Source organism: Idiotropiscis lumnitzeri, chromosome 16 (assembly GCF_059441095.1).
Source record: "Idiotropiscis lumnitzeri isolate Australia: NSW breed Sydney's pygmy pipehorse chromosome 16, RoL_Ilum_1.0, whole genome shotgun sequence".
Taxonomy (NCBI): Eukaryota; Metazoa; Chordata; class Actinopteri; order Syngnathiformes; family Syngnathidae; genus Idiotropiscis; species Idiotropiscis lumnitzeri.
In genome coordinates, this window is record NC_142406.1 from 3,068,978 (window position 1) to 3,091,646 (window position 22,669).

The 22,669-nt window shown below is 41.0% G+C and overlaps 1 protein-coding gene across 5 annotated transcripts in view; it reads right to left on the bottom strand.

Moving 5' to 3' along the window:
* The window catches only part of LOC148320843 (ephrin type-A receptor 10-like), a 173,584-nt gene that overhangs the window by 123,328 nt on the left and 27,587 nt on the right, over positions 1 to 22,669 (bottom strand). For 3 of the 5 annotated variants that reach the window (XM_088319274.1, XM_088319272.1, XM_088319273.1), the window contains one exon: positions 7,193 to 7,367. The exons of the other annotated variants lie outside the window; for them this stretch is intronic. In XM_088319274.1, the coding sequence (XP_088175400.1) occupies positions 7,193 to 7,327 (135 nt within the window). In that variant the 5' untranslated portion in view covers positions 7,328 to 7,367. The remainder of the gene's footprint in view (positions 1 to 7,192; positions 7,368 to 22,669) is intronic. 5 annotated transcript variants of the gene reach the window in all.

The window sequence follows — 22,669 nt, forward strand, 5'->3', positions numbered from 1 at the left end:
AAAAAAACGCTGGTGGAAAGAACAAGACAAGAGGAAAAAGGGGAAAAGATTGTAATAGATATCAAACCAGGTAGCATTACTGTCCAGAAGAGACCGGTACGTTAAAAAAAAAAAAAGCTAAAACAATTCAACCCAGTGGACACCTGGGTACATTATTAAACAGAAGAACAGAATTTATTTCCCCTGACATCATAAACTGGCGTATGAAACCAGAACTGAAGCAGTGAACATTACTATTTATCGGCGTCGCCCACAGTGGAAGGCAGTAAAGTAACACCAGAAGTTGTTACCACAACTGAGCCCAAAACAATTATTATTTAATTCCATTCATTAAAGTCAATACAATGCTATCTATTTAGTCAATTATTCAATAAAATAAAGTTGTAACATATGCATTCTTGAAACAGACAGCACCAGATATTTTTTTGTCTTGCTTTTCTTTTGAATTCTGAAGAAGAACGCAGTATCCGAATGCTGCAACAGCCCACGCAAAGCCACTGGTGAAAAAGCCCACAGCAGGTTTGAGGATACACAATCTATCAATCATTTTCTTGGGTCGGAGCTCTGACAGTTGTTTGCACTCATGTTCCAAAAAATGTAAAAACAGCATGAAGACGACCTCGAGCATAGCCGTTGTCTAATGACTCGCGCAAGGATTTCAACGCTCACATCTGAATTTACGGAGAGGCCCTGAAGTGCACTGATTAGGAGGCATGTTTTGAAGTGGAAGGATTACATAAGGATAAGAAGAATTAGAACCGCGGGTAGAGGAAGCGCCGAGGTTGAAGTGGGAAAAGACAAAATGGCAAAACATCAGGAGCATGAGATCAAGATAAACCAACAATATGTGAAAGCATGGCTCCTTCGCCCACTCACTCTGCTTTTACTCATGACCAGCTGTTAATTTATGACATCCACACCAGCACAGTGCCTGAGGGGCACACACATAAATCTACTTCAACACTCTTAAAGACAAGGTCACATCAAGGACTGTAATAAGCATGCACTGTCATCGCTATTCTTTCTTTTGACTATAATCACACCAAAGGACAATTTAAAACATTAAAATAATCTACTATGCATGTTTTTGGAATAATGTATTTACAAATATTTACCAGTGTAACAATTTTACGTTTGACAAAACGATGTGCACATTATTTAGTAGTAGTAGTGTTAAGTCGTGTGTGTGCATGAATGAATGAGTGCATGATGTCATCGTTTCTACTTCTAAATTTAAATAACCGCCACCATCATTTAACACGGACGCTTTGATCCATCACCAGCTACCCTTAACAATCCGATTTCCCTATGATCTTTCCTGAGAGCAACCATTTTTTGTATTTCATGATACAGGGTGAGACCCAATGCTGCCATCTGCTGGCCATTGTTTTTTTTTTTTACCTACACATTCACATAAAATGCAGTCAACAATTTTGTTCGGGTTCTCATTAACATTTGACACCAAGTGCACTCAAAGAGAGAGTCAATATGATGAGGTTTCAGTATGTGATACCAGGTGTGCAAATTCGCTCTCACATGTCACGCCGTCCGTTTAACAGGGGAACCAAAAATTAGAGAAAGCCCTTGATTGACAGGCAGCCTGGAAAAAAAGTATTTTCACTTTGCGGCATTGATGAGGTGGGGCCCGAGATCCCTGGCTGCTCCCCTGACTGTGAGTCAAACAGGTTCTGGCTCCTTATCACTGACTGCTGTTTATGCCAATTACAGAACAATGGGGGCCTTCAGAGCAATCAGACGATGAATGAAGGAAGCTTCAGTTCAGCCTAATTACCAGGCTACTAAAGAATTCAAATGAGGCTCAGAGATTCAACACGACATAACTCGTAATGTCACATTTGGAAAGAAGAACCTATCTTAAAGTAGGACAAGAGGAATGAAAAGAAATGGAAAATGAGAATATTAATATACTTGGCAGAGAAATCACGGTGCGTGACAGAAAAGGAGAGCAATCGGAACAAAAGAGGCAAAACAAAATGGATTATAGGAGTAGGAAAGGATCAGTTGGACTGATCTTGTTGCCCCCGCTCACTCCCCCTCCCCTCAGTGCGCTGTGCCTCGCAATGCTACAGGAAACAAAGATTAGCTCGGTTCACTATATTCTACAACAACGTTATCGAGTCACACCGGTCATTTATATTCACTCCATGTGAGAACGAAGCGGCGACACCACAGGTACAGGAAAGAGTCATGCAATCAAAAAAAAATAAATAGATACGGACTAAAACTCAGTAGAGCGCAGGCCTGAGAGATTGGTCCGCCTTGATTCAAGAATCATGACATATGATGTCATACCAATTCCATATGGCGCATCGCTAGCTGCCTGATTTTGTTGATCACCACACATCTTTGTCCCAATGGAAAGACTGGAAAGGTGAAAAGTGGGCAACTTCAATGATGGAGGCGGGGCCACAATTTGTCATTAAAAAAAACGACATTTGAAATATGGACAAAATGTGTACATATGAAAATTCATTAATTTTTTTTTTAAGTTTCAAGGATGGCACAAAACTGCTGAACAGCAAACCAACAACACGTTTTGTGTAATTTTTTTTCCACAAAAATCAACTCACTCAAAGTGTTAATATTATTGAGGTGTTATTCCAAATCCGCAAAGTGGAAACCTGTCTATTCACGGGTGATGGTGACCGAGCCAACTCACAAATGTCAAAAATCTGCATAGAAATAACACCATTGAAAAGCATTGGAATTTTTTTGCTGATAAACTCCCCAAAAGTATATACATCTTCCAAAAACACGAATAAATGGTTCTAACTTGACATATGAGCAATCCATCCACAAAGTACTTTTGTCCAACCCTGCTAACTAACAAATGAGATACAGAAATGCCCTTTGACCTCAGGCTTTTGGAGGTGATAAAAGCTTTCCACTGCGGCTTTAAGCACGACATTTATTGCATTTATGATCGTTAGCCCTTTCTTTTCCTACTTCGCCATGACACATCTCCCGTGACCCAACACTTGGACTGGTATGTATTATTCTAAGTGCAAAAAAAATAAAAAATCCAAGCATTTTCCTGTAATTAAACGTGCACATTAATCACACACATGCACACAAATGTGTCGCTTAAGCTCCCTTTTTGTCTTCATTCTCTTCGCTGACTTAATTGACACCCCCGCTCTACTCCCACCCCGACTAATAAAAAATAAGCAGTGCTAGTGAGTCTGGATTCGACTCAACAATCAACCCACTTTTGGAAGAAAAGGCTCCTCAGAGACGGGCTGGTGGTGGTTGGGGACATCCCATCTAATGCAATTTCTTCTATGTTCCAGCGATAAATGAATAAACTCCTCACGGCACGAGGCGTAATTAATTTAGAACGGCGAAAATGAAATCAAGACGGGATCGTAGGGCGACACAGAGGAGGTGCACGGATACTTTTAAGATGACGGAGGAGAAAGACGGGGTGTTACGTTGTTTGTACACAAGCATCTGCTGATGTAGGGGTCACGGAGCTCGTGAGAAGGTGACGTCTAATTATTGCCCGTGGAGAATACGGCAGATGAAGGGCTGCTTGTGATTGGCCAAGTCAATAAAGGCAATAATTGCGAACACGGCAATGGAGCGAGAGAACAAAATGTTTCATACTATTTACTTCTACATTAGAATTATATCAATGTTTAACTGGTATTTTTTTCCACACTTTAAAAAGTGATACAGAATTTCCTTGTTCTTAAACCAAAGCATTGTCTAAAATAAAATTATTGCTTCGAAACTATCTTCAAGTGAGGTTAGATTTATTTAGTCAGGTATCTAGAGGCAATTACAATCAATTAGCAACAAGACGAGGTCCCTAATCCGGCGAATATCGGTTAACTGTCTAATGCAGGGGTGGGCAAACTTTATGATTGGCGAGCCACAATGGGTTCTAAAATTTGACAGAGGGGGCGGACCAGGAGCAGATGGATGGAGAGTTTTGGTAACCTCATTTCATCGGAGAAAAAAAACTAAAAATTAATATATATATTAATATATTATTATAATAATATAATATAATTTAATTTTAAATGAAAGTGAACAAAAGCATTACAACAATGTATACGTCTTTGAAAAACCAGAGTATTTAGAAAATAAAACATTAACAATGTTCATTCATTTAATTTTTTTCAATTTCGGAGGGCCGGATTAAAACGTTTAACGGGTCGCATGTGGCCCCCGGACCGTAGGTTGCCCACGCCTGGTCTAACTTGCTAAACAGAGTCGCTCAGGATTTACACCGGGTAGCGAGGCCTCACTTGCCTCCCCAGCCTGCACATCCCTGCCATTTACAGTTATTTACTCAGTCTTTCCTGACTTTTCATCCAAAAGTGAAAGCAGCATGATTCCAACCTGCAGACGCATATGTAAATTGTCCAACTTCTGAAAACTGTCACGTTGACCATGCATTGTAAATCCATCCTAATCCTGCAGCAAGACAATCCAGAGCAAGACTTAAATTTCAAAAGCACCTCACAGGTAAAGTCAGGTTTCCCTTCCACTCTGCCGACGAGTGGAATTGCGGCGCATCTACAATATCTGATTTTACGACCTTTATGGGAGCACATGGGAGCTCAGCCCCCATTGGCTCCCACATAACTCAAAGCCTGATAAAGACATCCTGTTCACTATTTCACAAGGCCGTCTCCTGCTTGACAAAACACTTATCTTTATGTGTTTTACTTTGTGCAATAAAAGACAGGTACACTGCACTGACTGAGATTTAAAGATCGCGTTTGACCTTGGCGACTGGCACCGCCGCGAAGATAAGCATTCAAGAGACTCGCACCGCTCGTGGGGGGAGAAAGCGTCGAGCATGTTACCGCAGTTTGCCTCGGTCATTAAAAGGCTTTTTATATGTGGCCCAAACACCCACTGACTCATGTCTATGAATACAGTTCAGAGAATACATTATGGAAGATTTTTGCCTCATTTGTCTCAATTGTTGGCCGCATTAAACCCAAATCCCCTTCTCGTGTCGAACGTGCTAATCCTATGACATCAGTAGTGGTGGTTGTCAAGTTGTGGTTCCAGCTATTATTGGTGATTTGATTCCTCACAGCCACATTTTTTATTCCCCGAGTCGTGCCCAGCTGGCAGCCGCGGAGCTGGAACTAAGCTCATTTTCGCCTGCTAATTACAACGCTTCCTTAATAAACGCAATGAGCTTCACGGCCAATGTTTTACTGTGTTGCCTTTCATACAAGGGTGCAGACGTCACGCGGCAAGTTTGATGATTTTCCGTTTGATTTAGCAGAGGTGATTGATGGCGCGCCCCCCACCCCCTGTTCTGAACAAGGAGAAAATGAAAAATCACGTTTGTGTTGTTGGACCACGGGCGAAAGAGGGACAAGCTCATCAGACAAAAACCCGGGCACGGGCGCCTACAATCGCGTCTCCCTCTTTTTTGGCGCGGCGCACCTCCATGTTACACCCTCCTTAATGGATGGAGTGAAAGGAAGGTCTCATTTGCCAACGTGTCTGCTCTGGACTGATTGCGGCGAAGGTGATGAATGGCTGATGGAGGCTCGGTTGGGGTGCAGAGGAAACAATTAGTGCCATGTTGATCTCGCCTCTTCTCCTCTGCCCTCCATCCATCGCTTATCACCCCCCCCCTGCTCCTCTTCCTGTGTTCTGCAAGTCAATCATTCTCTATCTGTGTTGCCATCTCATCAGCTAAAGCATCTCGCTCGTCGTTTCTCTCCTCATCCCTCTCGCCCCTCTACAAATCCCCACCATAGCGCCATTAGTATTAATATGCAACAAGAGGCAAAAGCGGGAATGAATACAGATGGAAATAGGGAATAGACGCATGGCGACTGGCAAGAGGACAATGAAGCGTCTCATTTTTTTGGAACGCATCAATGCGAGCCGATTGGCGATTTTGTTTTTTGTTTTTTTTTTGGGCCTCATCATCTCTGTTGTGTTATTTACTTTGCAATGTCACCCTCAAAGACCACCTCGCGCCTACGGCAATTAAAGTCAGCCACCGCAGTGATTGCTTAGCAGACAAAATCTGACCCGCCTTTCACCTCTCAGGAACAAAAAGATATTATTCTGTCTTATTTCTGGAGGGAATTGCAGTTAGCCTAAGATGACGCCAGGCACTACGTGGTGCTGATAAATAGGACGTACCATTCGTTTAGAAATATGAAACTACCATAGAGTGTAACCGCAATGGTCAAACGACCTTGGGCTTGTCACTTCACATTTTTACGACAAATGGCCTTTAAAAAAAAAAAAAAACTCAACAAGCAGTGAGAGAACATAGCAAAATATCAATTTCAACTTGAAAAATAAATAAATAAAATAGTATATAAATAAATTTATATACATTATAAATAAAATCAATTAACCGTGGCTGCTCACAGTGTTCGTAGTTAACTTGCGATTAATCGCGCATTTTTTTCCCTCTCTTCTACGTTTACAATCAATCGATATTTTTTTTTTTTTTTTTAACCCTGGTATCAACATATGAGTGGACAAACAGGCTTAGGTTATTTTATGCAAATATATGAATGCGACATTTCATATATCTATTTAAGTAACGTAATAACCAGATTACACCAGAGTAAAGACAGCCCGTGAAATTCTTTCCTCATAAAGTGTAAAAGTCGGAATATCATCTCTTGAAATTTTTGCCGCACGATCTGAGGCTAACAAAAATTTTTGCTCTTCAACCCTTGTAGAAAACAAGTATAGACATTTAAAACACTTGCATGAAAAAAAAATGCCTTTCAAACGGAGTGAATTGGGTATTCATTCATGAAAGAGCTACCAGAGTGTGTGCAGAAAAGCTCTTCAGGCTTTTGCAAGCCATTATGAGGAGCTCTCCTGGAAATGAAGAGGGGGAAAGGGTCTTCAATGGGCTTTTTTTTTTTTTTTTTTTTAAAGATAATGCATGCAATGTTGTTATGTGTTTCAGCCATGTTAGCAGCACTCTCTTGAAATCCAAACACTGTTTGCAAAAAAGCTAATTCTCTCTAGTCGCAGTGGAGGCCCCCTTCCCTCTTTGACCAGACAGCTGAACAGGTCAGTTAAGATAAAAAAATATATATATATTGTGGCCGGAACACATACATCTTCATTAATCCCACTTGGTTCACACAGCTTCTAAAAGTGTCAGCAGCACACATGCAACTGCGTTCAAACGCGTGCACACGTGTGCCGCACCTACCCGCTGTGGGTCCTGGAACGCGGCTGACAATGACAGAGAAGCAGGACAGCGGGTAATGGAGTTTGTAGCAGCCGAGAGTGCATCACGGCGACAGATGCTAGTCCCCCGGGACGCTGTGAGGGACGAAGCACTCATTCACCGGCGTTGTCGCATCGTGGGAGGACATGGAGTAAGCCTACGGACACACACGGGTGGAGACAGTGATATGTTACGCGTTCGCAGATGGTCATGGGAGGGAGGGAAGTGGCTTGTCGAACCATGAACTGGAGGAAGAGATGGACAAAGCTAGAGCTGGAAAGAACTTTTTTTTTTTTCTATCAGGGTCAATTTTAGTTCGATGGTCGATCACGCCTGCTAAATTTGCGGAGAAATATAAATCAACAATAACACACGAGAAGGTGTGCGTTTTCAGTTTTTCAAATAAAAATGCAGAAGACTTGGTTTTTATTAGATACAAAATATGATGGGCTTTGTGGCACAGGGTCGTAGGTCGTACGCCACTGCGTTTAGGCTAATTGGGAGAATTAGCATTTAGCGCCACTTTAAATATTTTTCAGTTTGATATTTGTTTTATTGTCATGATAACCAAACAAAACTAACATATTTTCTCCTCATTTACTTGTTTGACAATCACTTTCTCATGCACTCTACTACCACCTGCAGGATGGGAGTAAAACATTAATGTAAATTGCGAGTGTCAAAAATAAATAAATGCCATTAGGTTTCAGTATTTTTTTTTAAATTCAGGTCATTTGCTTAGGCGACTAGTCCACTTTTGAGCATTATGACATTTTTTTTTAATAAAACGGAACTTTACTGAAAAGGCTTAACCGCAATTACAAATAACAACCAGGAGTTCCTTCCTCTCTATTTCTCTGCCGTGCTCTCTGGGCCAGTCCACTTTCCTTGCCGTGACTACCGTGATTGAAGCACATTCAGAACAACTTGAAAGCCCGCAGATTACATGTCCCAAAATATGATAAGCACCAACCTCTACTTCTCAAACACTGTACACAAATAATCCCGTCGACTCATTATCACAAACACTATGACGAGAATACACTCAAAGAGCTCTTTGTCGCTGTCTACCTGTCGCACTTTTCTGCAAAAAAAAAAAAGGGGACTCTCAGCATACGACACAAGTACACATAAGGGCCCCAAAATTAGCCTGCAGGTGTTTGCAGCCCTTATAAACACCGTGCTGCTCTGAAGTCATGCTCAGGAATTACCTTAAAAGGGGAGTTTTTCAGACTTCATGATATCAATTACACAAGCTGCATTTTGACATTGGACACGGATTTTAACATTTGTCGGAATGATCATTTAAATTCAACCAATTAACCTATTTTGCATTAAGATTCTCACGCCGGTCAAAGGTCAAATATTTTGCCATAATATGTCTGACCTTGCACTTTAAGCTCTCATCCAATGAAATGGCACTTAACGTGTGCATTTTAAACTGATAGACAGCCTCACTTTTGCCAAACTCAGTCATCATTTCTTGTTGGGGACAAAGTTGTCCACCTTTTTTTTTTTTTAAACTTATTTTAACCCTGGTTCAAGTGGACCATGGATTTCACAAATCTCATCGAACCATGCAAAAAAGTTTTTCATGACCTCTTCACATTATGTAAAGTGGCCCTCTCCATAGCAGCGAGTACAACTTCCTGTCAATGCAGCTTTTCCACACTTAAACTGGCCAAGACCCAACTTTCTCAACCAAGGACGGAAACGCCGCAACAGGGTCGGCAGACTTTGGCCCATATCATTGACAAATTTAAGACTGCGACGACAATCTACCGCAAGGCGTGCTGAACTACACTGACAGGACAACATTAAATAGAACATGCCAAGTAAATATTTGAGGCTGTTGACTTTTTAATGTCAATTCTTGACCCAGAGATATCTTTATGCCCTTATCCAGCTGTTTGCTAGTGTGTGAGTTGCCGGGCAGGGGGGTGAGGGATGGCATCTCCACGTTCCTTCTTGCCTGGGGCCCCCAGGGCTTTGCAAAACACCCCTGACAATGGATGATGACAGACTAAGCAATCGCGGAGTTGTATCTTTAGGGTGCAAGAAAGTCCCAGAATACAGATGTTGGTAGTTGGATACCCGCTTTCACAGATTCTCATTATACGTAGAAAAACTGCAGTTTGTTTGATTTGGTTGTCAAAGGCTATAAGCGTAAAAACGTGATGCTCATGCTATCCAAAGCATCCACTGACTGGAGCTTTTTCCAGTGCAGCACTTAAAAATTGACTTTAGCCTGCTAGAGGAGTTTTGTGTTTTTACTGGCGGTTGGGAGCTAGCATCTCAAGAAACTTGCAATGAATAGCGTAACTTGTACGCCACATCGTAGCAGTGTGAAGGTTTCTCACATTGGCACTGAGCTGTCGTCAAGGACAGAAAAACCTTTGGAGAGTTTTGAAACGCGACTGTTGTCAATTGGCGAAGCGTTGCTAAAATATGCTTGAATGGTGACTGGATTAAATTAAATATAATAAACCCACAATTACTGTAAGGCATAACAAGTCATTATCATATATAATATCTACAACCTGTACACAACGGGGCGGTGGGGGAAATCCTACTCACAGCAACATTTAAACGCATCATGCCTGAAGCAAAACGTTAGCATCAAATATTGGAGACAAAAAGAGTTTGAATGAGCAATTAGCTCTTTTATGACATGACTATAGAACTCCACACGCCATTTGTTTACAGCAGGTCTTGCTAATGAGTATTGAGGTGGTTAATTGCAGAGCATAACTAGGAGGCTTTATTTGAACCGTCCTTTAATTGCAACAAAAAAATGCACTTGTATTGTTCGTTCACGTTTGGTCTGGCTGTCAATGAAGCCAACGGCAGTTTGTTCTGGTTTGATCACACTTTGTGCGTCTGTCAAGTGTTTTGGCCGAGCGACGTAGAAATGTATAATTTGAAAAGAACTTTTCTCTCTTTCCTCTAGTATGCAGCATAAAGCAAGTTATCTCTACATTTGTGGCTTTCGCACAACATGCTGCTCTTGCCGTGTCCCGCCTCATTACCATAAAGTTCCATCGAGTCCTCCCAATTTGAGGATGCACTACCTTCTGTGTGCTCTATACAGTTGCTTGCTCAGTTAAAAAAAAAAAATGACTTCCAGTCATTTGCATGCTCTCACCGTTTCACGGGAAGAGGTTCAGCGGTAAAATGGGAGTGCAGTTGTTGTAACTCCATCCATAGTGCGAAAGCGAGAACATGCCGAGGTAGCTGCCTGAGGTTTTGAATACAAATACAAGCCACGATTTTATCATGTATAAGACTACCTGATTTAAAGAGAACATTCCTCTTTGCAATGCAGTCATTAATGCTGACTCTTTCAGTTACTCTTGACCGTTTGGAAAAGGGATGAGAAATAAAGCCAGTTCTACCTCTTGTTTTTCTTTTTTTACCAATTTGAGTTTACTAAATAATTAGAATTGACACAAAAATAAAAAAAATACTTTACAGAAATCAGTCAAAACATTTTTTTTCTGTTCAGATATAAGTTAATTATTATCACTTCAGACCTTAAACAATAAAGAATGTGCATTTTTTAATTAAAAATTTATTAATTACATATTACACGTATTGTCTATTAAATACAATGTGGACCAATAAAAAACAAAAAGCAGACCACAAAAGGGCCCCGATCCCTACTTTGGACACCACTGTTTTAGCCCATGTAAATGTATGAAAGCAGCGAAATTATGCAGCCAATTTATTCCTTATCCCAGCCAATTTATTTGGCTCTGACCGATATATTAAACCGTATGGGACGTAAATAGCTTAACGCGACACAACTACAAAACACCGTACATGCAGAAGCACATTTTTGCAGCTCACATTCGCGCAGTAGAACGTCCTCATGCAAGCAGTTAAACATATCCATCAAAGACAGGAGGTGTCGTATTTGTCTCCCTTTGTGCCATTCCGGTCGGCTACAAAATCCTTTATTGGCATGACATTGAAGTTCATTTTTGTGACCATGTAGGAACCTTATAGCAAACTCAAAATAGCCTGCACACACACACATACACACACACACACACGCACGCGTACACACACACACACAAACAGGCAGGAAGGAAGTGAAGCCCACCGTAATGTAATTTTGTCTCGATTAAAATGGTGGGAATTGGATCTGAGGTAAAAGGCCATGTCAAGAGAGAACAAATGGGAGCAGCGGCGAATGGCGGAAGATGAACGAGTGTCCGGGAGATTGAGAGTCGGGGAGGAGGGAGACAGAAATGATAGTAGGGTGAAGGGAAAGGGGAGGGGGGGGGGGGGTCGGGGGGAGGAGGTGGAAGTGCGGTGATATGGGTCTATATTAATCCGTTATGGAGAAGGCGCCTTGCCTCTCGACGCGTGATGACCTCCTTGTGGGGAGGGGAGGTCATTAACTTCCCACATGGTCATTTACCACCATTATGTGTTGCTCCTCTGTGGTGGACTACAAATTTACCCGAGTGTTTGTTTCCTCTATTTCTGCTCGACGATTTTATGTTTGTATTTATACAACGCGACAATAAAGGTACAAGTGGAACTTGACTGTATGGATGAGGCTCTAAGTGTGCATAAACGACTATTTTCTGTTTGTGTAAAAGCTGCAAGGAGAGTGAGAGCATAAATTGAGAGTGAAGTGTCACTCGCTGAATGTGGAAGGTAACTTTGTACTCGCGTCGAAAGAGCCGCTGAATTTTAATGATAGTTTTTATTTTGTTTTGAGTTTTTTTATTTTTTTATTTATTTAATTTTAACTAGTTTTCAGTACGGATTTGTTAGTTTTAATTAGTTTTAGTTTTTTCAAAAACTCTTGGGTTTTAGGATTATTTTTATTTTATTTTTTTTTAAGTGTTTAACCTGTGTTCAAGATTGAAAAAAAAATCTATGTTAATTACTGTTCAGTGAAAATGTAACAAAAATATTTTGATAATACAGAGTACAGTTGACAGATTTGACAGACATTTGCGGGCACTTTTTTTATTCGCTGCTGCGTGGTGAAAAAGTACGTCAACGCACAATACTGCTGACCTGAATTGTCTACAAAGGACAAAAGTAGACCAGCAGACTTGCGGGCATACTCGCGCATGCACTGACCAAATGGGGTTCTGTCTCACCCGTGACCTAAAGGCGACAAGCGGCAAAGAAAAACCGAAGGATATGTGCTTATGCTAAACAGGACTCACGCAAATGAAACCTCAGGATCACACAAGCCGTTCACGGTCCAGGGGACCAAATCAAAAAAATTCTCATGCCTTTCATGTTTTATGACCTCCCTCGGATTTCAATCACCCTCCCCCTCCCTCGACGGAGCGTTCACATGTGCAGTTTTGACCAGACGGCCATTGATCAAATGGCATTGTGTACCTCCCAACAACAAGATCAACAACGGTATTGGCTTGTGGGCTTCATTGTATTCCACACAAGCCAATTTAACAGAGTGTCTCTCCACGCAGACAGAACACGACAAGACTGATTAGACTGTCTTGCGTCTGCGCTGTTTACATACCGCGTAGTGACCCAGAGTCTATATGACATTCTTGTCAGGATAAACACATGCCATACATGAGTCACTGACACACAGCCAATACTGTAGATTTACCAGCGAGGGGAAAATGAACCCTTTCCTGGCACCGAGATCCACCAGACGTGACAGAGTGTATTACTCAGATACGTCAGATTTACAGAAGATTATCAGGGATGATATCATCACCTGGAGCATATTCCTTTTTAGAATACAGACGCTCAGTATGAGTCGGCTGACAGTGGGTTTAAAAAAAAAAAAAGAACAAGGAAGGGGCCTCAGTACACAACATCAATCAGGTTTCTTTTCAGCAACAATGTTCTTCAAACTTGCATATGTAGATGCTTTATTCATGACAAGTCAGCTTTCAAGACTATTGAGTTCGTCTTGGAACTTGGTCTTAAGTCGATTTTCCAACAGAAAATGTTTAAAAACTATCAACGCAAAAAAAAAAAAAAAAAATGCTTTAAAATTAGTAAAGCTACAGTATGTGGAACTCAATCCGTTCATTAGTAGCAGCAATTAAATTCCAAAATTATTTCTCATATTTGCTCAAAGAAAGTTGGCCGAAAGACGCCTCGAGAGAAAGACGCTTGTTATTCGATGAAGGCCATACGCCCTGTAATGAGCAGATCCCAATGGGGTGACTCCGGGCAGAGAAAGTCATCTGTGATGGTGAATAATCTGTGATCTCTTTCAAAAGGTCAATACATAATATCAGACGGGCCAGATTGTCTGCGGTCATTTCAGCCTGAATGTTTCAGTGGCATACAAGGAGCAGAATCGGAGCAATGACAATTTTAGGACTTGGGACAGGCAGCCAAATGTGTCATAAAACCAATTAGAAATCTACTCAAGTATCTGTAAAATGATAGTCATGCAAGGTAGAATTTACAGTAATTAAGAAAAACGGAGAGCGTGAATACAGCTGGACCACAAAGCAGATGATGAAATTGCAGGAACGGCAGCGGCCCTCAGCGTTGCTCATGGAGCGTACACACCAAACCAAAGTACCCAATCTCACTTGGCTAGGGAGGGGGAAATGAGAGGGACGGCTTGGAAAATTGAAGGAGTCGGAAAAGAAAGTGACACCTAAAGAGAGGCTATATGTTTATGAAAAGCAAAAATGAAGGCAGGCAAGGACAAGTCGGGGAAATGGAGTGAATGGCTCTCGGATTTTCTCTTTGTTTCCCTTTGATGAAATCCGTGCTATTAATGTATCGATCTGGGACGGGGACCACTGAAAACATTTAGGGAGTCATTCAAAGTTTAGCCTGACTCACACTCGTCACCGTCATAGACGATGACATCTTAAAGTTTGCATTCAATCCCAAGAGCGTTTTACTCCGTCTTTTTGTTGCTGTTGTTGATATCGGCTCATCTAAGATTTGACATTAAGAATCCTGTTTTGGGCTCATATTTAAAATTGTATTTTATTTTTACAATTCTGCGCATCAATATGCTCCATGCACAAGTATTCAAAGTGCATTTAATTTTGAAACACAAGAAGAGTTTATTGTAAATTAAATAAGATGTGAATCACGTCACAATTCTCATTTTTCATGAAATCCGACCAGGATGAATATCAAATCGTTACATTGTGTTCCTTCTACGATCTGAGTCGTGAGTTCCTCATTTTAGAAGCGATTCGTCCCATGATTTCAGACGTATTTGATATTATATGTCAGAACTGTAGCACTCAATCGATCTTTTCCGACGTTCCGGGATTCATTCCTAATTTATTACTCAATGCCAGACAATATTTGATTTCAAAGAATATTCACCTCAAAAAAAGGCCCGATCTGTATATATTCCATGGAGCTCAATATTTCAAAAGGATCCGATTCCTAAGTAACTTTAGCTGGAGTCACAAATAATGTCCTACCTATTTTTTGACGAACCTACTTCCCTCAGTATTCCCCACTTAAAAATATTAAAATGCACATTAAATATTAACGCAAGGCCAATTTCTGGGACTTTTGTATTGTATTAGACCTGCTAGAGTACGACGCCAACATCTGATCTGCCCAGGCAACGTTATAACACGATTATCTTCGAGGATTTCAGAATTATAATATCTAACAAAACAAATTGGACCTACAGTATCTGTTTTAAGTGCAAATAAAAATAAACAAGACTGATTCTAGCTTTCTGACACCGGGGGAATGATTATAATGTTAGCCACCCTGTCTGAAATCAGATAAAAAATGTTCAAATAAAAAATGTCTTCACTAGGCGGATGACACGGTCGCAGGTTAGTGGAAAGTCATCGAGAACTTTTCAAGGGGCATTACAAGACCATTCCAGAGACAATGGACAGCATGACAAGGAGTCATTATTGTGTGTTTTGATGATATCACGGTGAACAATGAAGGATCACCCCCCCAGAGGCCTCTGTGGTGAGATAATGGGAGAAACTACAGGACTTGTGCTGATAACGTCCCCCGAGGTTGTTGAAGACGAGTCTGTTTTTGGAGACATTTTCACACACCGTCTCTCTCGCGCTCACACACACAAACAGAATGCATCTGGGGATGTGAGCTTCATCGATTCCTTAAAACACCCAGCAAACTAAAAAAGATAACTTGTTTGTGTCGGGAAGAAGCCCCGGAGCGGAGTATGATAAAGTATATTCATCCAAACACTCAAACAACCATAATAAATAAGCATAAACGGAGCGACTACTGCCGTGTTGCAGTTAGCATTTTGGATAACGCGCATAATAAAAAATAAATAAATTTATTAAAATGATTAAATGGATTTATGTCCTTAATGTTCCTTTTGCTATAGTTGTTACCTACTGTATGGAAGAAAAAAAAAAAACACATTACAAGATGCTAATTGTCTTGGCCACTTTATGCTAATAGCAAACGCGCAAGCTAGCGAAATGAGTAACGATAGCACGTACAAGCGAGCTCGTTTCACTATTTTATTTTATTTTTTTTTTAAAAGTGCACTTAAACGGTTTCTTACTCTGACAATGAGAAATGGCATCTTAAAAAACACTTGTAAAAGTGTTTAAAACAAGCCCCCTTGACGGCGCTAACGGTATAAAACATTCAAATAACGTTAACACCATCTTTCTTTCTCTTCCGTGTTTCATGCCAGTAGTTAATAAAAGCGGACACTGCTGTGGGGTATGATGATATTTATGTAGCACACAGAGATCATTTATTAGAAGAAAAATGACTTTTTACTGGCCGTGTATGATAACCTGATTTATCCTCTCCTTTTCGAGCCGTAAAAATCACCCGGATTCGCACTTGCTTTTCTCTCCTACTTACAAAATCTATAAATTTCACCTCGCTAACACTTGCAGGCTCCATCTTCGCTCCTGCTCAGGGCTGATTAACTCAGAGGACAAATTGCAGCCTTGTATCTATTTGCGCCATCCAGGTGCTCGAGCCTATCGAGCAACCCCCGGACTTAAAAAAGGTCCACAAAATACGCTACTGACAAGCCACTTGGATTTTGATCCGTTTGCGGCAACGAAGCGAGCAACACCTTCCGAGACTTCTTTTTCCCTCCCGTTCGCACCTGCTATCTGCTCTGTAGTCAAGCCGCATTATTCTAACCGACTGCTCTCGCTGTCCTTCTAAAATAAATATGATTGCACGCAGGGGGTAGATTTAATTTGTGCCACACCGAGTCCCAAGTCAAATTAAACGGAGTATTTACTGGCAGTACATGCAAAGCAGGCAACGGAACAAAACTTTGGGTGTCAAATGAATGAAAAGTGAAAAGGCACTTGCACGCTCTGCTGGGGATTTGAAGGAGAACCATCATGCAATAATATTTTATTCCACTAGCATATATGAAGAGCCCTCCAAGCTATTGCTTTCATATCTGCTGTAATTTGGGCTTTTGTCCTCATTTTTTTCCCCCGCTCATCCACTGGGAATTGAAAAAAAAAAAAAAAAAAACCCGATGTAGTTGTTGTTAGTGACAATAAATGAAACAATTTCTCCGATATGATTCAGCTTTTGTCATTTTAAGTTAAGAATCGGCATAGCGATGCATCTCATCCCCGTGTTGCCCGATTGATTACAATATTCCGTCATTGTCTTGAAGGCCATTCATATGAAAAGGAGATGCTTTCTCGTTATTCAAAAGGACCGGATTGAAATTGAAAATGCATCGTTAGGGATGCTCAAGATGCAGCCCAGTCAATTCTTTCATCCATTCCAATCCACAAATAAAATGTCGCTAGTCCTTTGACCCCCCCCCCCCCCAAAAAAAAAATTACACGATTAAAACTAAAGAAGGCAATTCTATTTTTGTCTCAAAGATACAATTTGAACATGTTCCAATTGAAACTGTCCCGCGCTCCGCTCACCCGAATCAGCAGCAGTGGTCGACTAGATAAAATATGAATACAATGTATCCCCGTGGGATGCATTAAACGATGTTTCAAAACGCTCTATTAACCTTGCAAGCAAGCCGAGGCATCTTGCCAAGCAGCCTAAAGCTGCTATGATAGTCTTTTGGCCAAAAATAACCGCGCCAATCGGTGTCCTTGGAATAGCTGAGAGGACCGCTCTCGTTGACGAATGACAGCCCCGAAAACTCAGACCTACTTCTTGGGCGGCCACGGCGGAAAATAAATAAAATTAAATGAAAATAAATAGCTGATCGACCGCATGGTGGCCGCATCAATTGTCTCCCAAAGCCTCCGCTGGAGCGTCGAAACCTGTCCTTCCTCTGTCAATCACAAGTCTGGAAGCCGTCAACATCACTGTCATTGATTGGCACTCGGCCAGCTTGCCGCACGCTCATCAAGTTGGGTCCAATATTCCGTGCCTTTCCGGACTTTTCGTGAGACCGGCAACCAGTTAAAAGTGACAGCAGTCATTATTCACCAAGATGGTCCAAACAATGTACAGAAAATTGGTCAGGTGACATTTATCGATTTTGAATTGACAGTGACGGGAGATAATCTGCATGTGAAAACCCCCGAACAGAACAAATTGGTATTTTAAATGTCCTGAAATAAACATTTGAGCGCACCATGAGGTGTGTGGGCCGGCCCACCTGTATTGTCTTAGAAGTGATGTGGGGTTGCCATGGCAACAACACAGATTGTATTGTTCCTCCAATCCAGCGTAGCATGCAAATGATTTCACGCTTTTTATTTTCGAAGGATTTAAAACAGATCTCACTGATTCGGAAGTTAAACCGATCATAAAGTTTCAAGTTCATCAAAATTCAACAATCTGAAGGAAACGCGACAAGCCAGCGAGACAAAGCGGTGAGTTGATATTGACCATATGGTTCTGTTTTATTTGGCTTTTTGGATGTGACCATCTTGGAATTTTAACAAATAGAAATAAATTAAATGATATTTTCTCCAGATAAACTTCAGTTCGTATTTACATCTAGAAAACATTTTCAACATTTTACATTACAATGTTACTTAAACACTCCCTGTTCTAAACTCATAATAAACAAATTGGACCAACAGAACCGAAGCATCCAATGACCATTATTTCCTCTCAAATTCAACCAGATTGCGACCCCTTTAATACTTGACCATGAAACGGACTCTCTTGCGTGCACTTCCGATTTTTATATACTTCCACATGTTCTCCAGAGCGGCTCCGGTGGTTTTCAAGTAGCCTTGCATATTATTCCCCCATCAAAAACATGACATTTACTCAGGCACATCTCTCGCTCTCATCCTCTCTCACTTGCCCGCGGTCACCCAAACACGTGACCCGTCAGCTCACCTGCAGAGACTATAAAGAAGTCATACATCTGAATATGATAGTATATGCAAATGGAAGACATCTCGGGTGCCGTCATCATATGGGCTGAAATTAAAAAGAAAATTGCTCATCTGTACCACACTGGAATGGAAGGCAAATTAGTGTAACCTAACATTAACACAACACGCACATCCCAAAAGGCTCCGCCGCTGCTCTTTCATTACTTATTAATTCTTTCAGACAACCTCCCTAACTGCCGAGCTATTTCAGGGGGCACGATGATCTTCAAATCATGTGCCAGTGAGCCATTCTCTTCCTGGCCTCATCACTCCCCCGCCCCGCTCGCCCTTTCTTTCCTGAGTGCGGGCGGGGGTCGGCTGACAGCAGCCGCGGACGGACAGGGTGGAGGGTGTTTGCGTGCAAGAGGGGAAACGAGACAAATAGAAGAGACCACAGTGCGCCACAGATGGCGGATCAGGCAGTCACACAGCGCCCTCTATAGGTCACTAACAAAACTGCGGTGATGCAAAGGGTCAAGGAGGTTAGAAAAGCAGCAAAACATTTATGTTAAACAGCAGAGTAAATAATTGTAAGGATTTTTTTTTCATTGGTCTACTTGAATCAAGTGTTAGATATCCACTTTGTTGTGTGCGGTACTTATTTTGGCAGCAATATTTCCTCTCTGAGTCTTATGTTGCTTCACTGCACTGCACTGCGGTGTGTGCATGCGTGCGTGTGCTGTCACACACGTCACCCACACGCTTTGCCTTTAGTTCCCGCCAGGGCTCCCTGCAGGTACCGCTACACTCTTCTTTCATTTCTCTCAGCATCGTGATTCCTACCCCTCTCACGCATGCGTGCCCTTGCCTGCTAACTGTTAAGCTGCTCCCCCAACCAACTGAATCTTCTACAATGAGAAGCTCCTCGTGGTGCAGCGGGAATGAACAAATAAAATAAATTGCGAGTGCTCACTTTGGTTTGTTGGGAATTTGTCCATCTGTTGTGGGATTTGGCGAGTACTGGGGAAACAAAAATATGAATATGCACACGCATTAAAGGCATCTTAAGAATGCCGTGGGAAAAATAAATCAACACGACAAACAAATCAATTATCACAATAGCGTTTTTTTTTTAAAGAAGAAAACACTATTTAAGTCGTATAAGACAAACTTGTGATTTCCTTAATAATTTTCCTTATTGTTGTTCACGTAAAGCCATGTCCCAATACTTTTGGTTCCGCAGTAATCCTGTTCGTTTCAAACAAATGTTAAACGTCTAAAGTCTTGTTTATTTATTTATTTTTTTTAAGTTTTACCTACAAAATTTTGGGCAATACCAATTTGGTGTAATTTACAGCTATGACATTTCAGAAAAAAATCCATAATTTTGCTGATATTTTTATTTTTATTATTTTATTTATTATTTTATTATTTTATTATGAAAACCTGATATTCTAAAGCAAGGGTCTTCAATCCTGTTCCTCGAGGGCCGGTGTCCTGCCTGTTTCCCATCTCTCCCTGCTCCAACACACTTGAATCAAATAATCGGGATCGTTTACCAGCTTCTGCAGACCTTGCTGATTAACGGATCAATCGAATCCGGTGTATTGCAGAAGGGTGAGAAGGAAAACAGGCAGGACACCAACCATCGAGGAACAGGATTGAAGACCCCTTTTCTAGAGAAAAAAAACAAGGGCAGATTTGAATTCATAAAATATCAAGAAAAGTTCTCTCATTAAAAAAATGCTTTTGACCCGTGTCATCGTACCCAAAGATGCACATTATAAAATACATAAAATTGGTAAAAAAAAATTTAAAAAAAAGGACTGCAGAGGATTTGACTTAATCTAAAATACTTTAATACCTTTTTATTCTAATTCTTTCAAATTTACCATCCAAGGAAATACCATGCTGCCATCAAGTGATGGACAGTGGAATTGCACTGAAAAGGAGTACTGTATAGTGTATTTTGATGAATTATGTCGTGTTGATCTATTGGTTTTCTCAACATCTGAACAACTCGAAGCAGTTTACTGACAGTTAAGCAGGAGGATATACTGCGTAATACCAAGTCTATACAGTACAGGTGAAATGTGCAAGGAAAGCGATTGTGCAGCCCCATGCAAAAGCTCCCAAGTGTCTTAAACCCCTGCGGGTCCAATAGCAAAGCTCAAGCCTTGCGTCCGCCAGCTTTTTTGGCAGCTTGTTATGTTCGGTCCACTGTGTAGAAAAGGGCCGAGGTGACTATCACGCTCTGCCTCAGTCGTGAAGTGGCAATTGCACTCCACAGTAAGGAAGAAAAAGCGATTCGCTATCTCGCTGATTGCGTGAGTCCAGGCCAAGCTAAGGCGCCAAGGCCAGCAGACATGTTGATGAGCTGCTCGTCATTTTTTTTTTAAAGGTATGAGTCAAGACTCTGACTTGACGCAGGAAGGTCCGCATTTACACCTGCCTCTTCATTCTGACTCGTTTTTCATGCCTCCACATAGTTTAAGGGCGGATAAAATATGCCAGCAACTCGAGCAAATCATTTTCTGATTAATAAAAATGATTTTTTTTTCCCCGACATAAAACCATATTTTTGTTCAGTAATTCATTTCCAGGAAAGTCATGTTAAAAGGTTTAAAGCGTAGCTAAATTAAAATGGAACCGTTCAGGCTCTGGTGAATCGCAACGTATCACTCCAGATTATGTTGCACCCCAAATTGAAAAACATGCAATAGAAAAATTCCCGCCGCATGAAACGCATCAGTCTCAGTTGGAAAGGCATTCGTCTGGATTCGGTTACAAAGCAGCAACCTCGCAACGCACACTCATGAATATGAAACAAGGGCATCACGATAGAGGCTTAGTATTGCCAGATTGTCCTCTCGCTAAAAGTATTTCTTTAGATGACAACATATAGTCCAGTCGGAGTCGCCGTTTTGCTATAAAAGGGATTGATTAATTAGGAAAGAATTTAGTTCATTATAGAAAATTGTTTAGAACAACAAAGACAATATATTTTTTTCTATGTGCTATGAATAGAGAAAATTTGTACCGATTACCTCATTAGGAATAAATGAACTAATTAAATTTCATGGGTGAATAAGAAACATTAAGTTGGGACGTTGTGTGAGATATGAATCAAAACAGACTGCAATGATTTGCAAACTATGTTCAACAACAACAAGATAAATATTTTAGGCTTCGTAGTGTGTCGCACATTTTCAATGGGAAACGGGTCTGGACTGCGGGCAGACCATTTTTACGATGAAGCCACGCTGCTGTAACGCGTGCAGAATGTGATTTGCCAATTGGCCTTGCTGAAATAAGCAGTGAAAGACATTGCTCGGATGGCAGAATGTTTCGCCAAAACTTGTTTGTAGTTTTCAGCAATTAATGTTGTCCGCAGATGTCCAAAAACTTTGAAATGTGGACTCGTCAGACCACAGAACACTTTTCCACTTTGCGTCAGTGATGTCAATGAAAGAAAGCCGGCACAGTTTCTGGGCGTTGTTGATAAATGACTTTTGCTTTGCATAGTCGAGTTTTAAGTTGTGTTTAGCGAAGTGGCGCCAAACGCTTTTTGCTGACATCGGTTTTTGATGCTTTGCTGCCCTAGGGACGGAAGGTCGTAGGTATTCAAAATTGGATTTCGGCCTTGCCTCTTACATGCAGCGAATGTTTTGATAATTTTCTGGACCGTAGATGATGAAAGATTTTAAGTTAATGATCATTTTGAACATTGAATATCATGTCTTTGTAGTGTATTCTATTTTTTTTTCATGACAGCAAAATCGCGAGGGGAAATGAATTGCTTTGATTGCTGTTCATTTCGGGCTTTGTTCGTCGCAGGATTTTGCAAAGAGCTATTCTTCATGAGTCTAAAACGTGGCCTGTTACTGACATTTGGATCATCACGTTGACCTAAGTTGCCATCATCTTCCATCACCACTGGGATTTGGAATCCTGATTGGACAAATGAGTAAATTTCTTGTTTACAATGACTCAAAATTCTGGAAAAAAAAAAAAAACGGCTACCCGTAAATTTGTCGAAAAATGCAACAACCGTTAAAATGAGATAGCACGAGCCGGCATCGTCTTCTTCCTTGTGGCTTATTCACGATCCAACGTGATTACAGGGAAATTGTTCATTTCAGCGATACATATTGCAGCCTGTGATTAGGCCTTGAAGACAGACGAGGGCAAAGCACACAGAACACGATATATGACATCCGTTTCA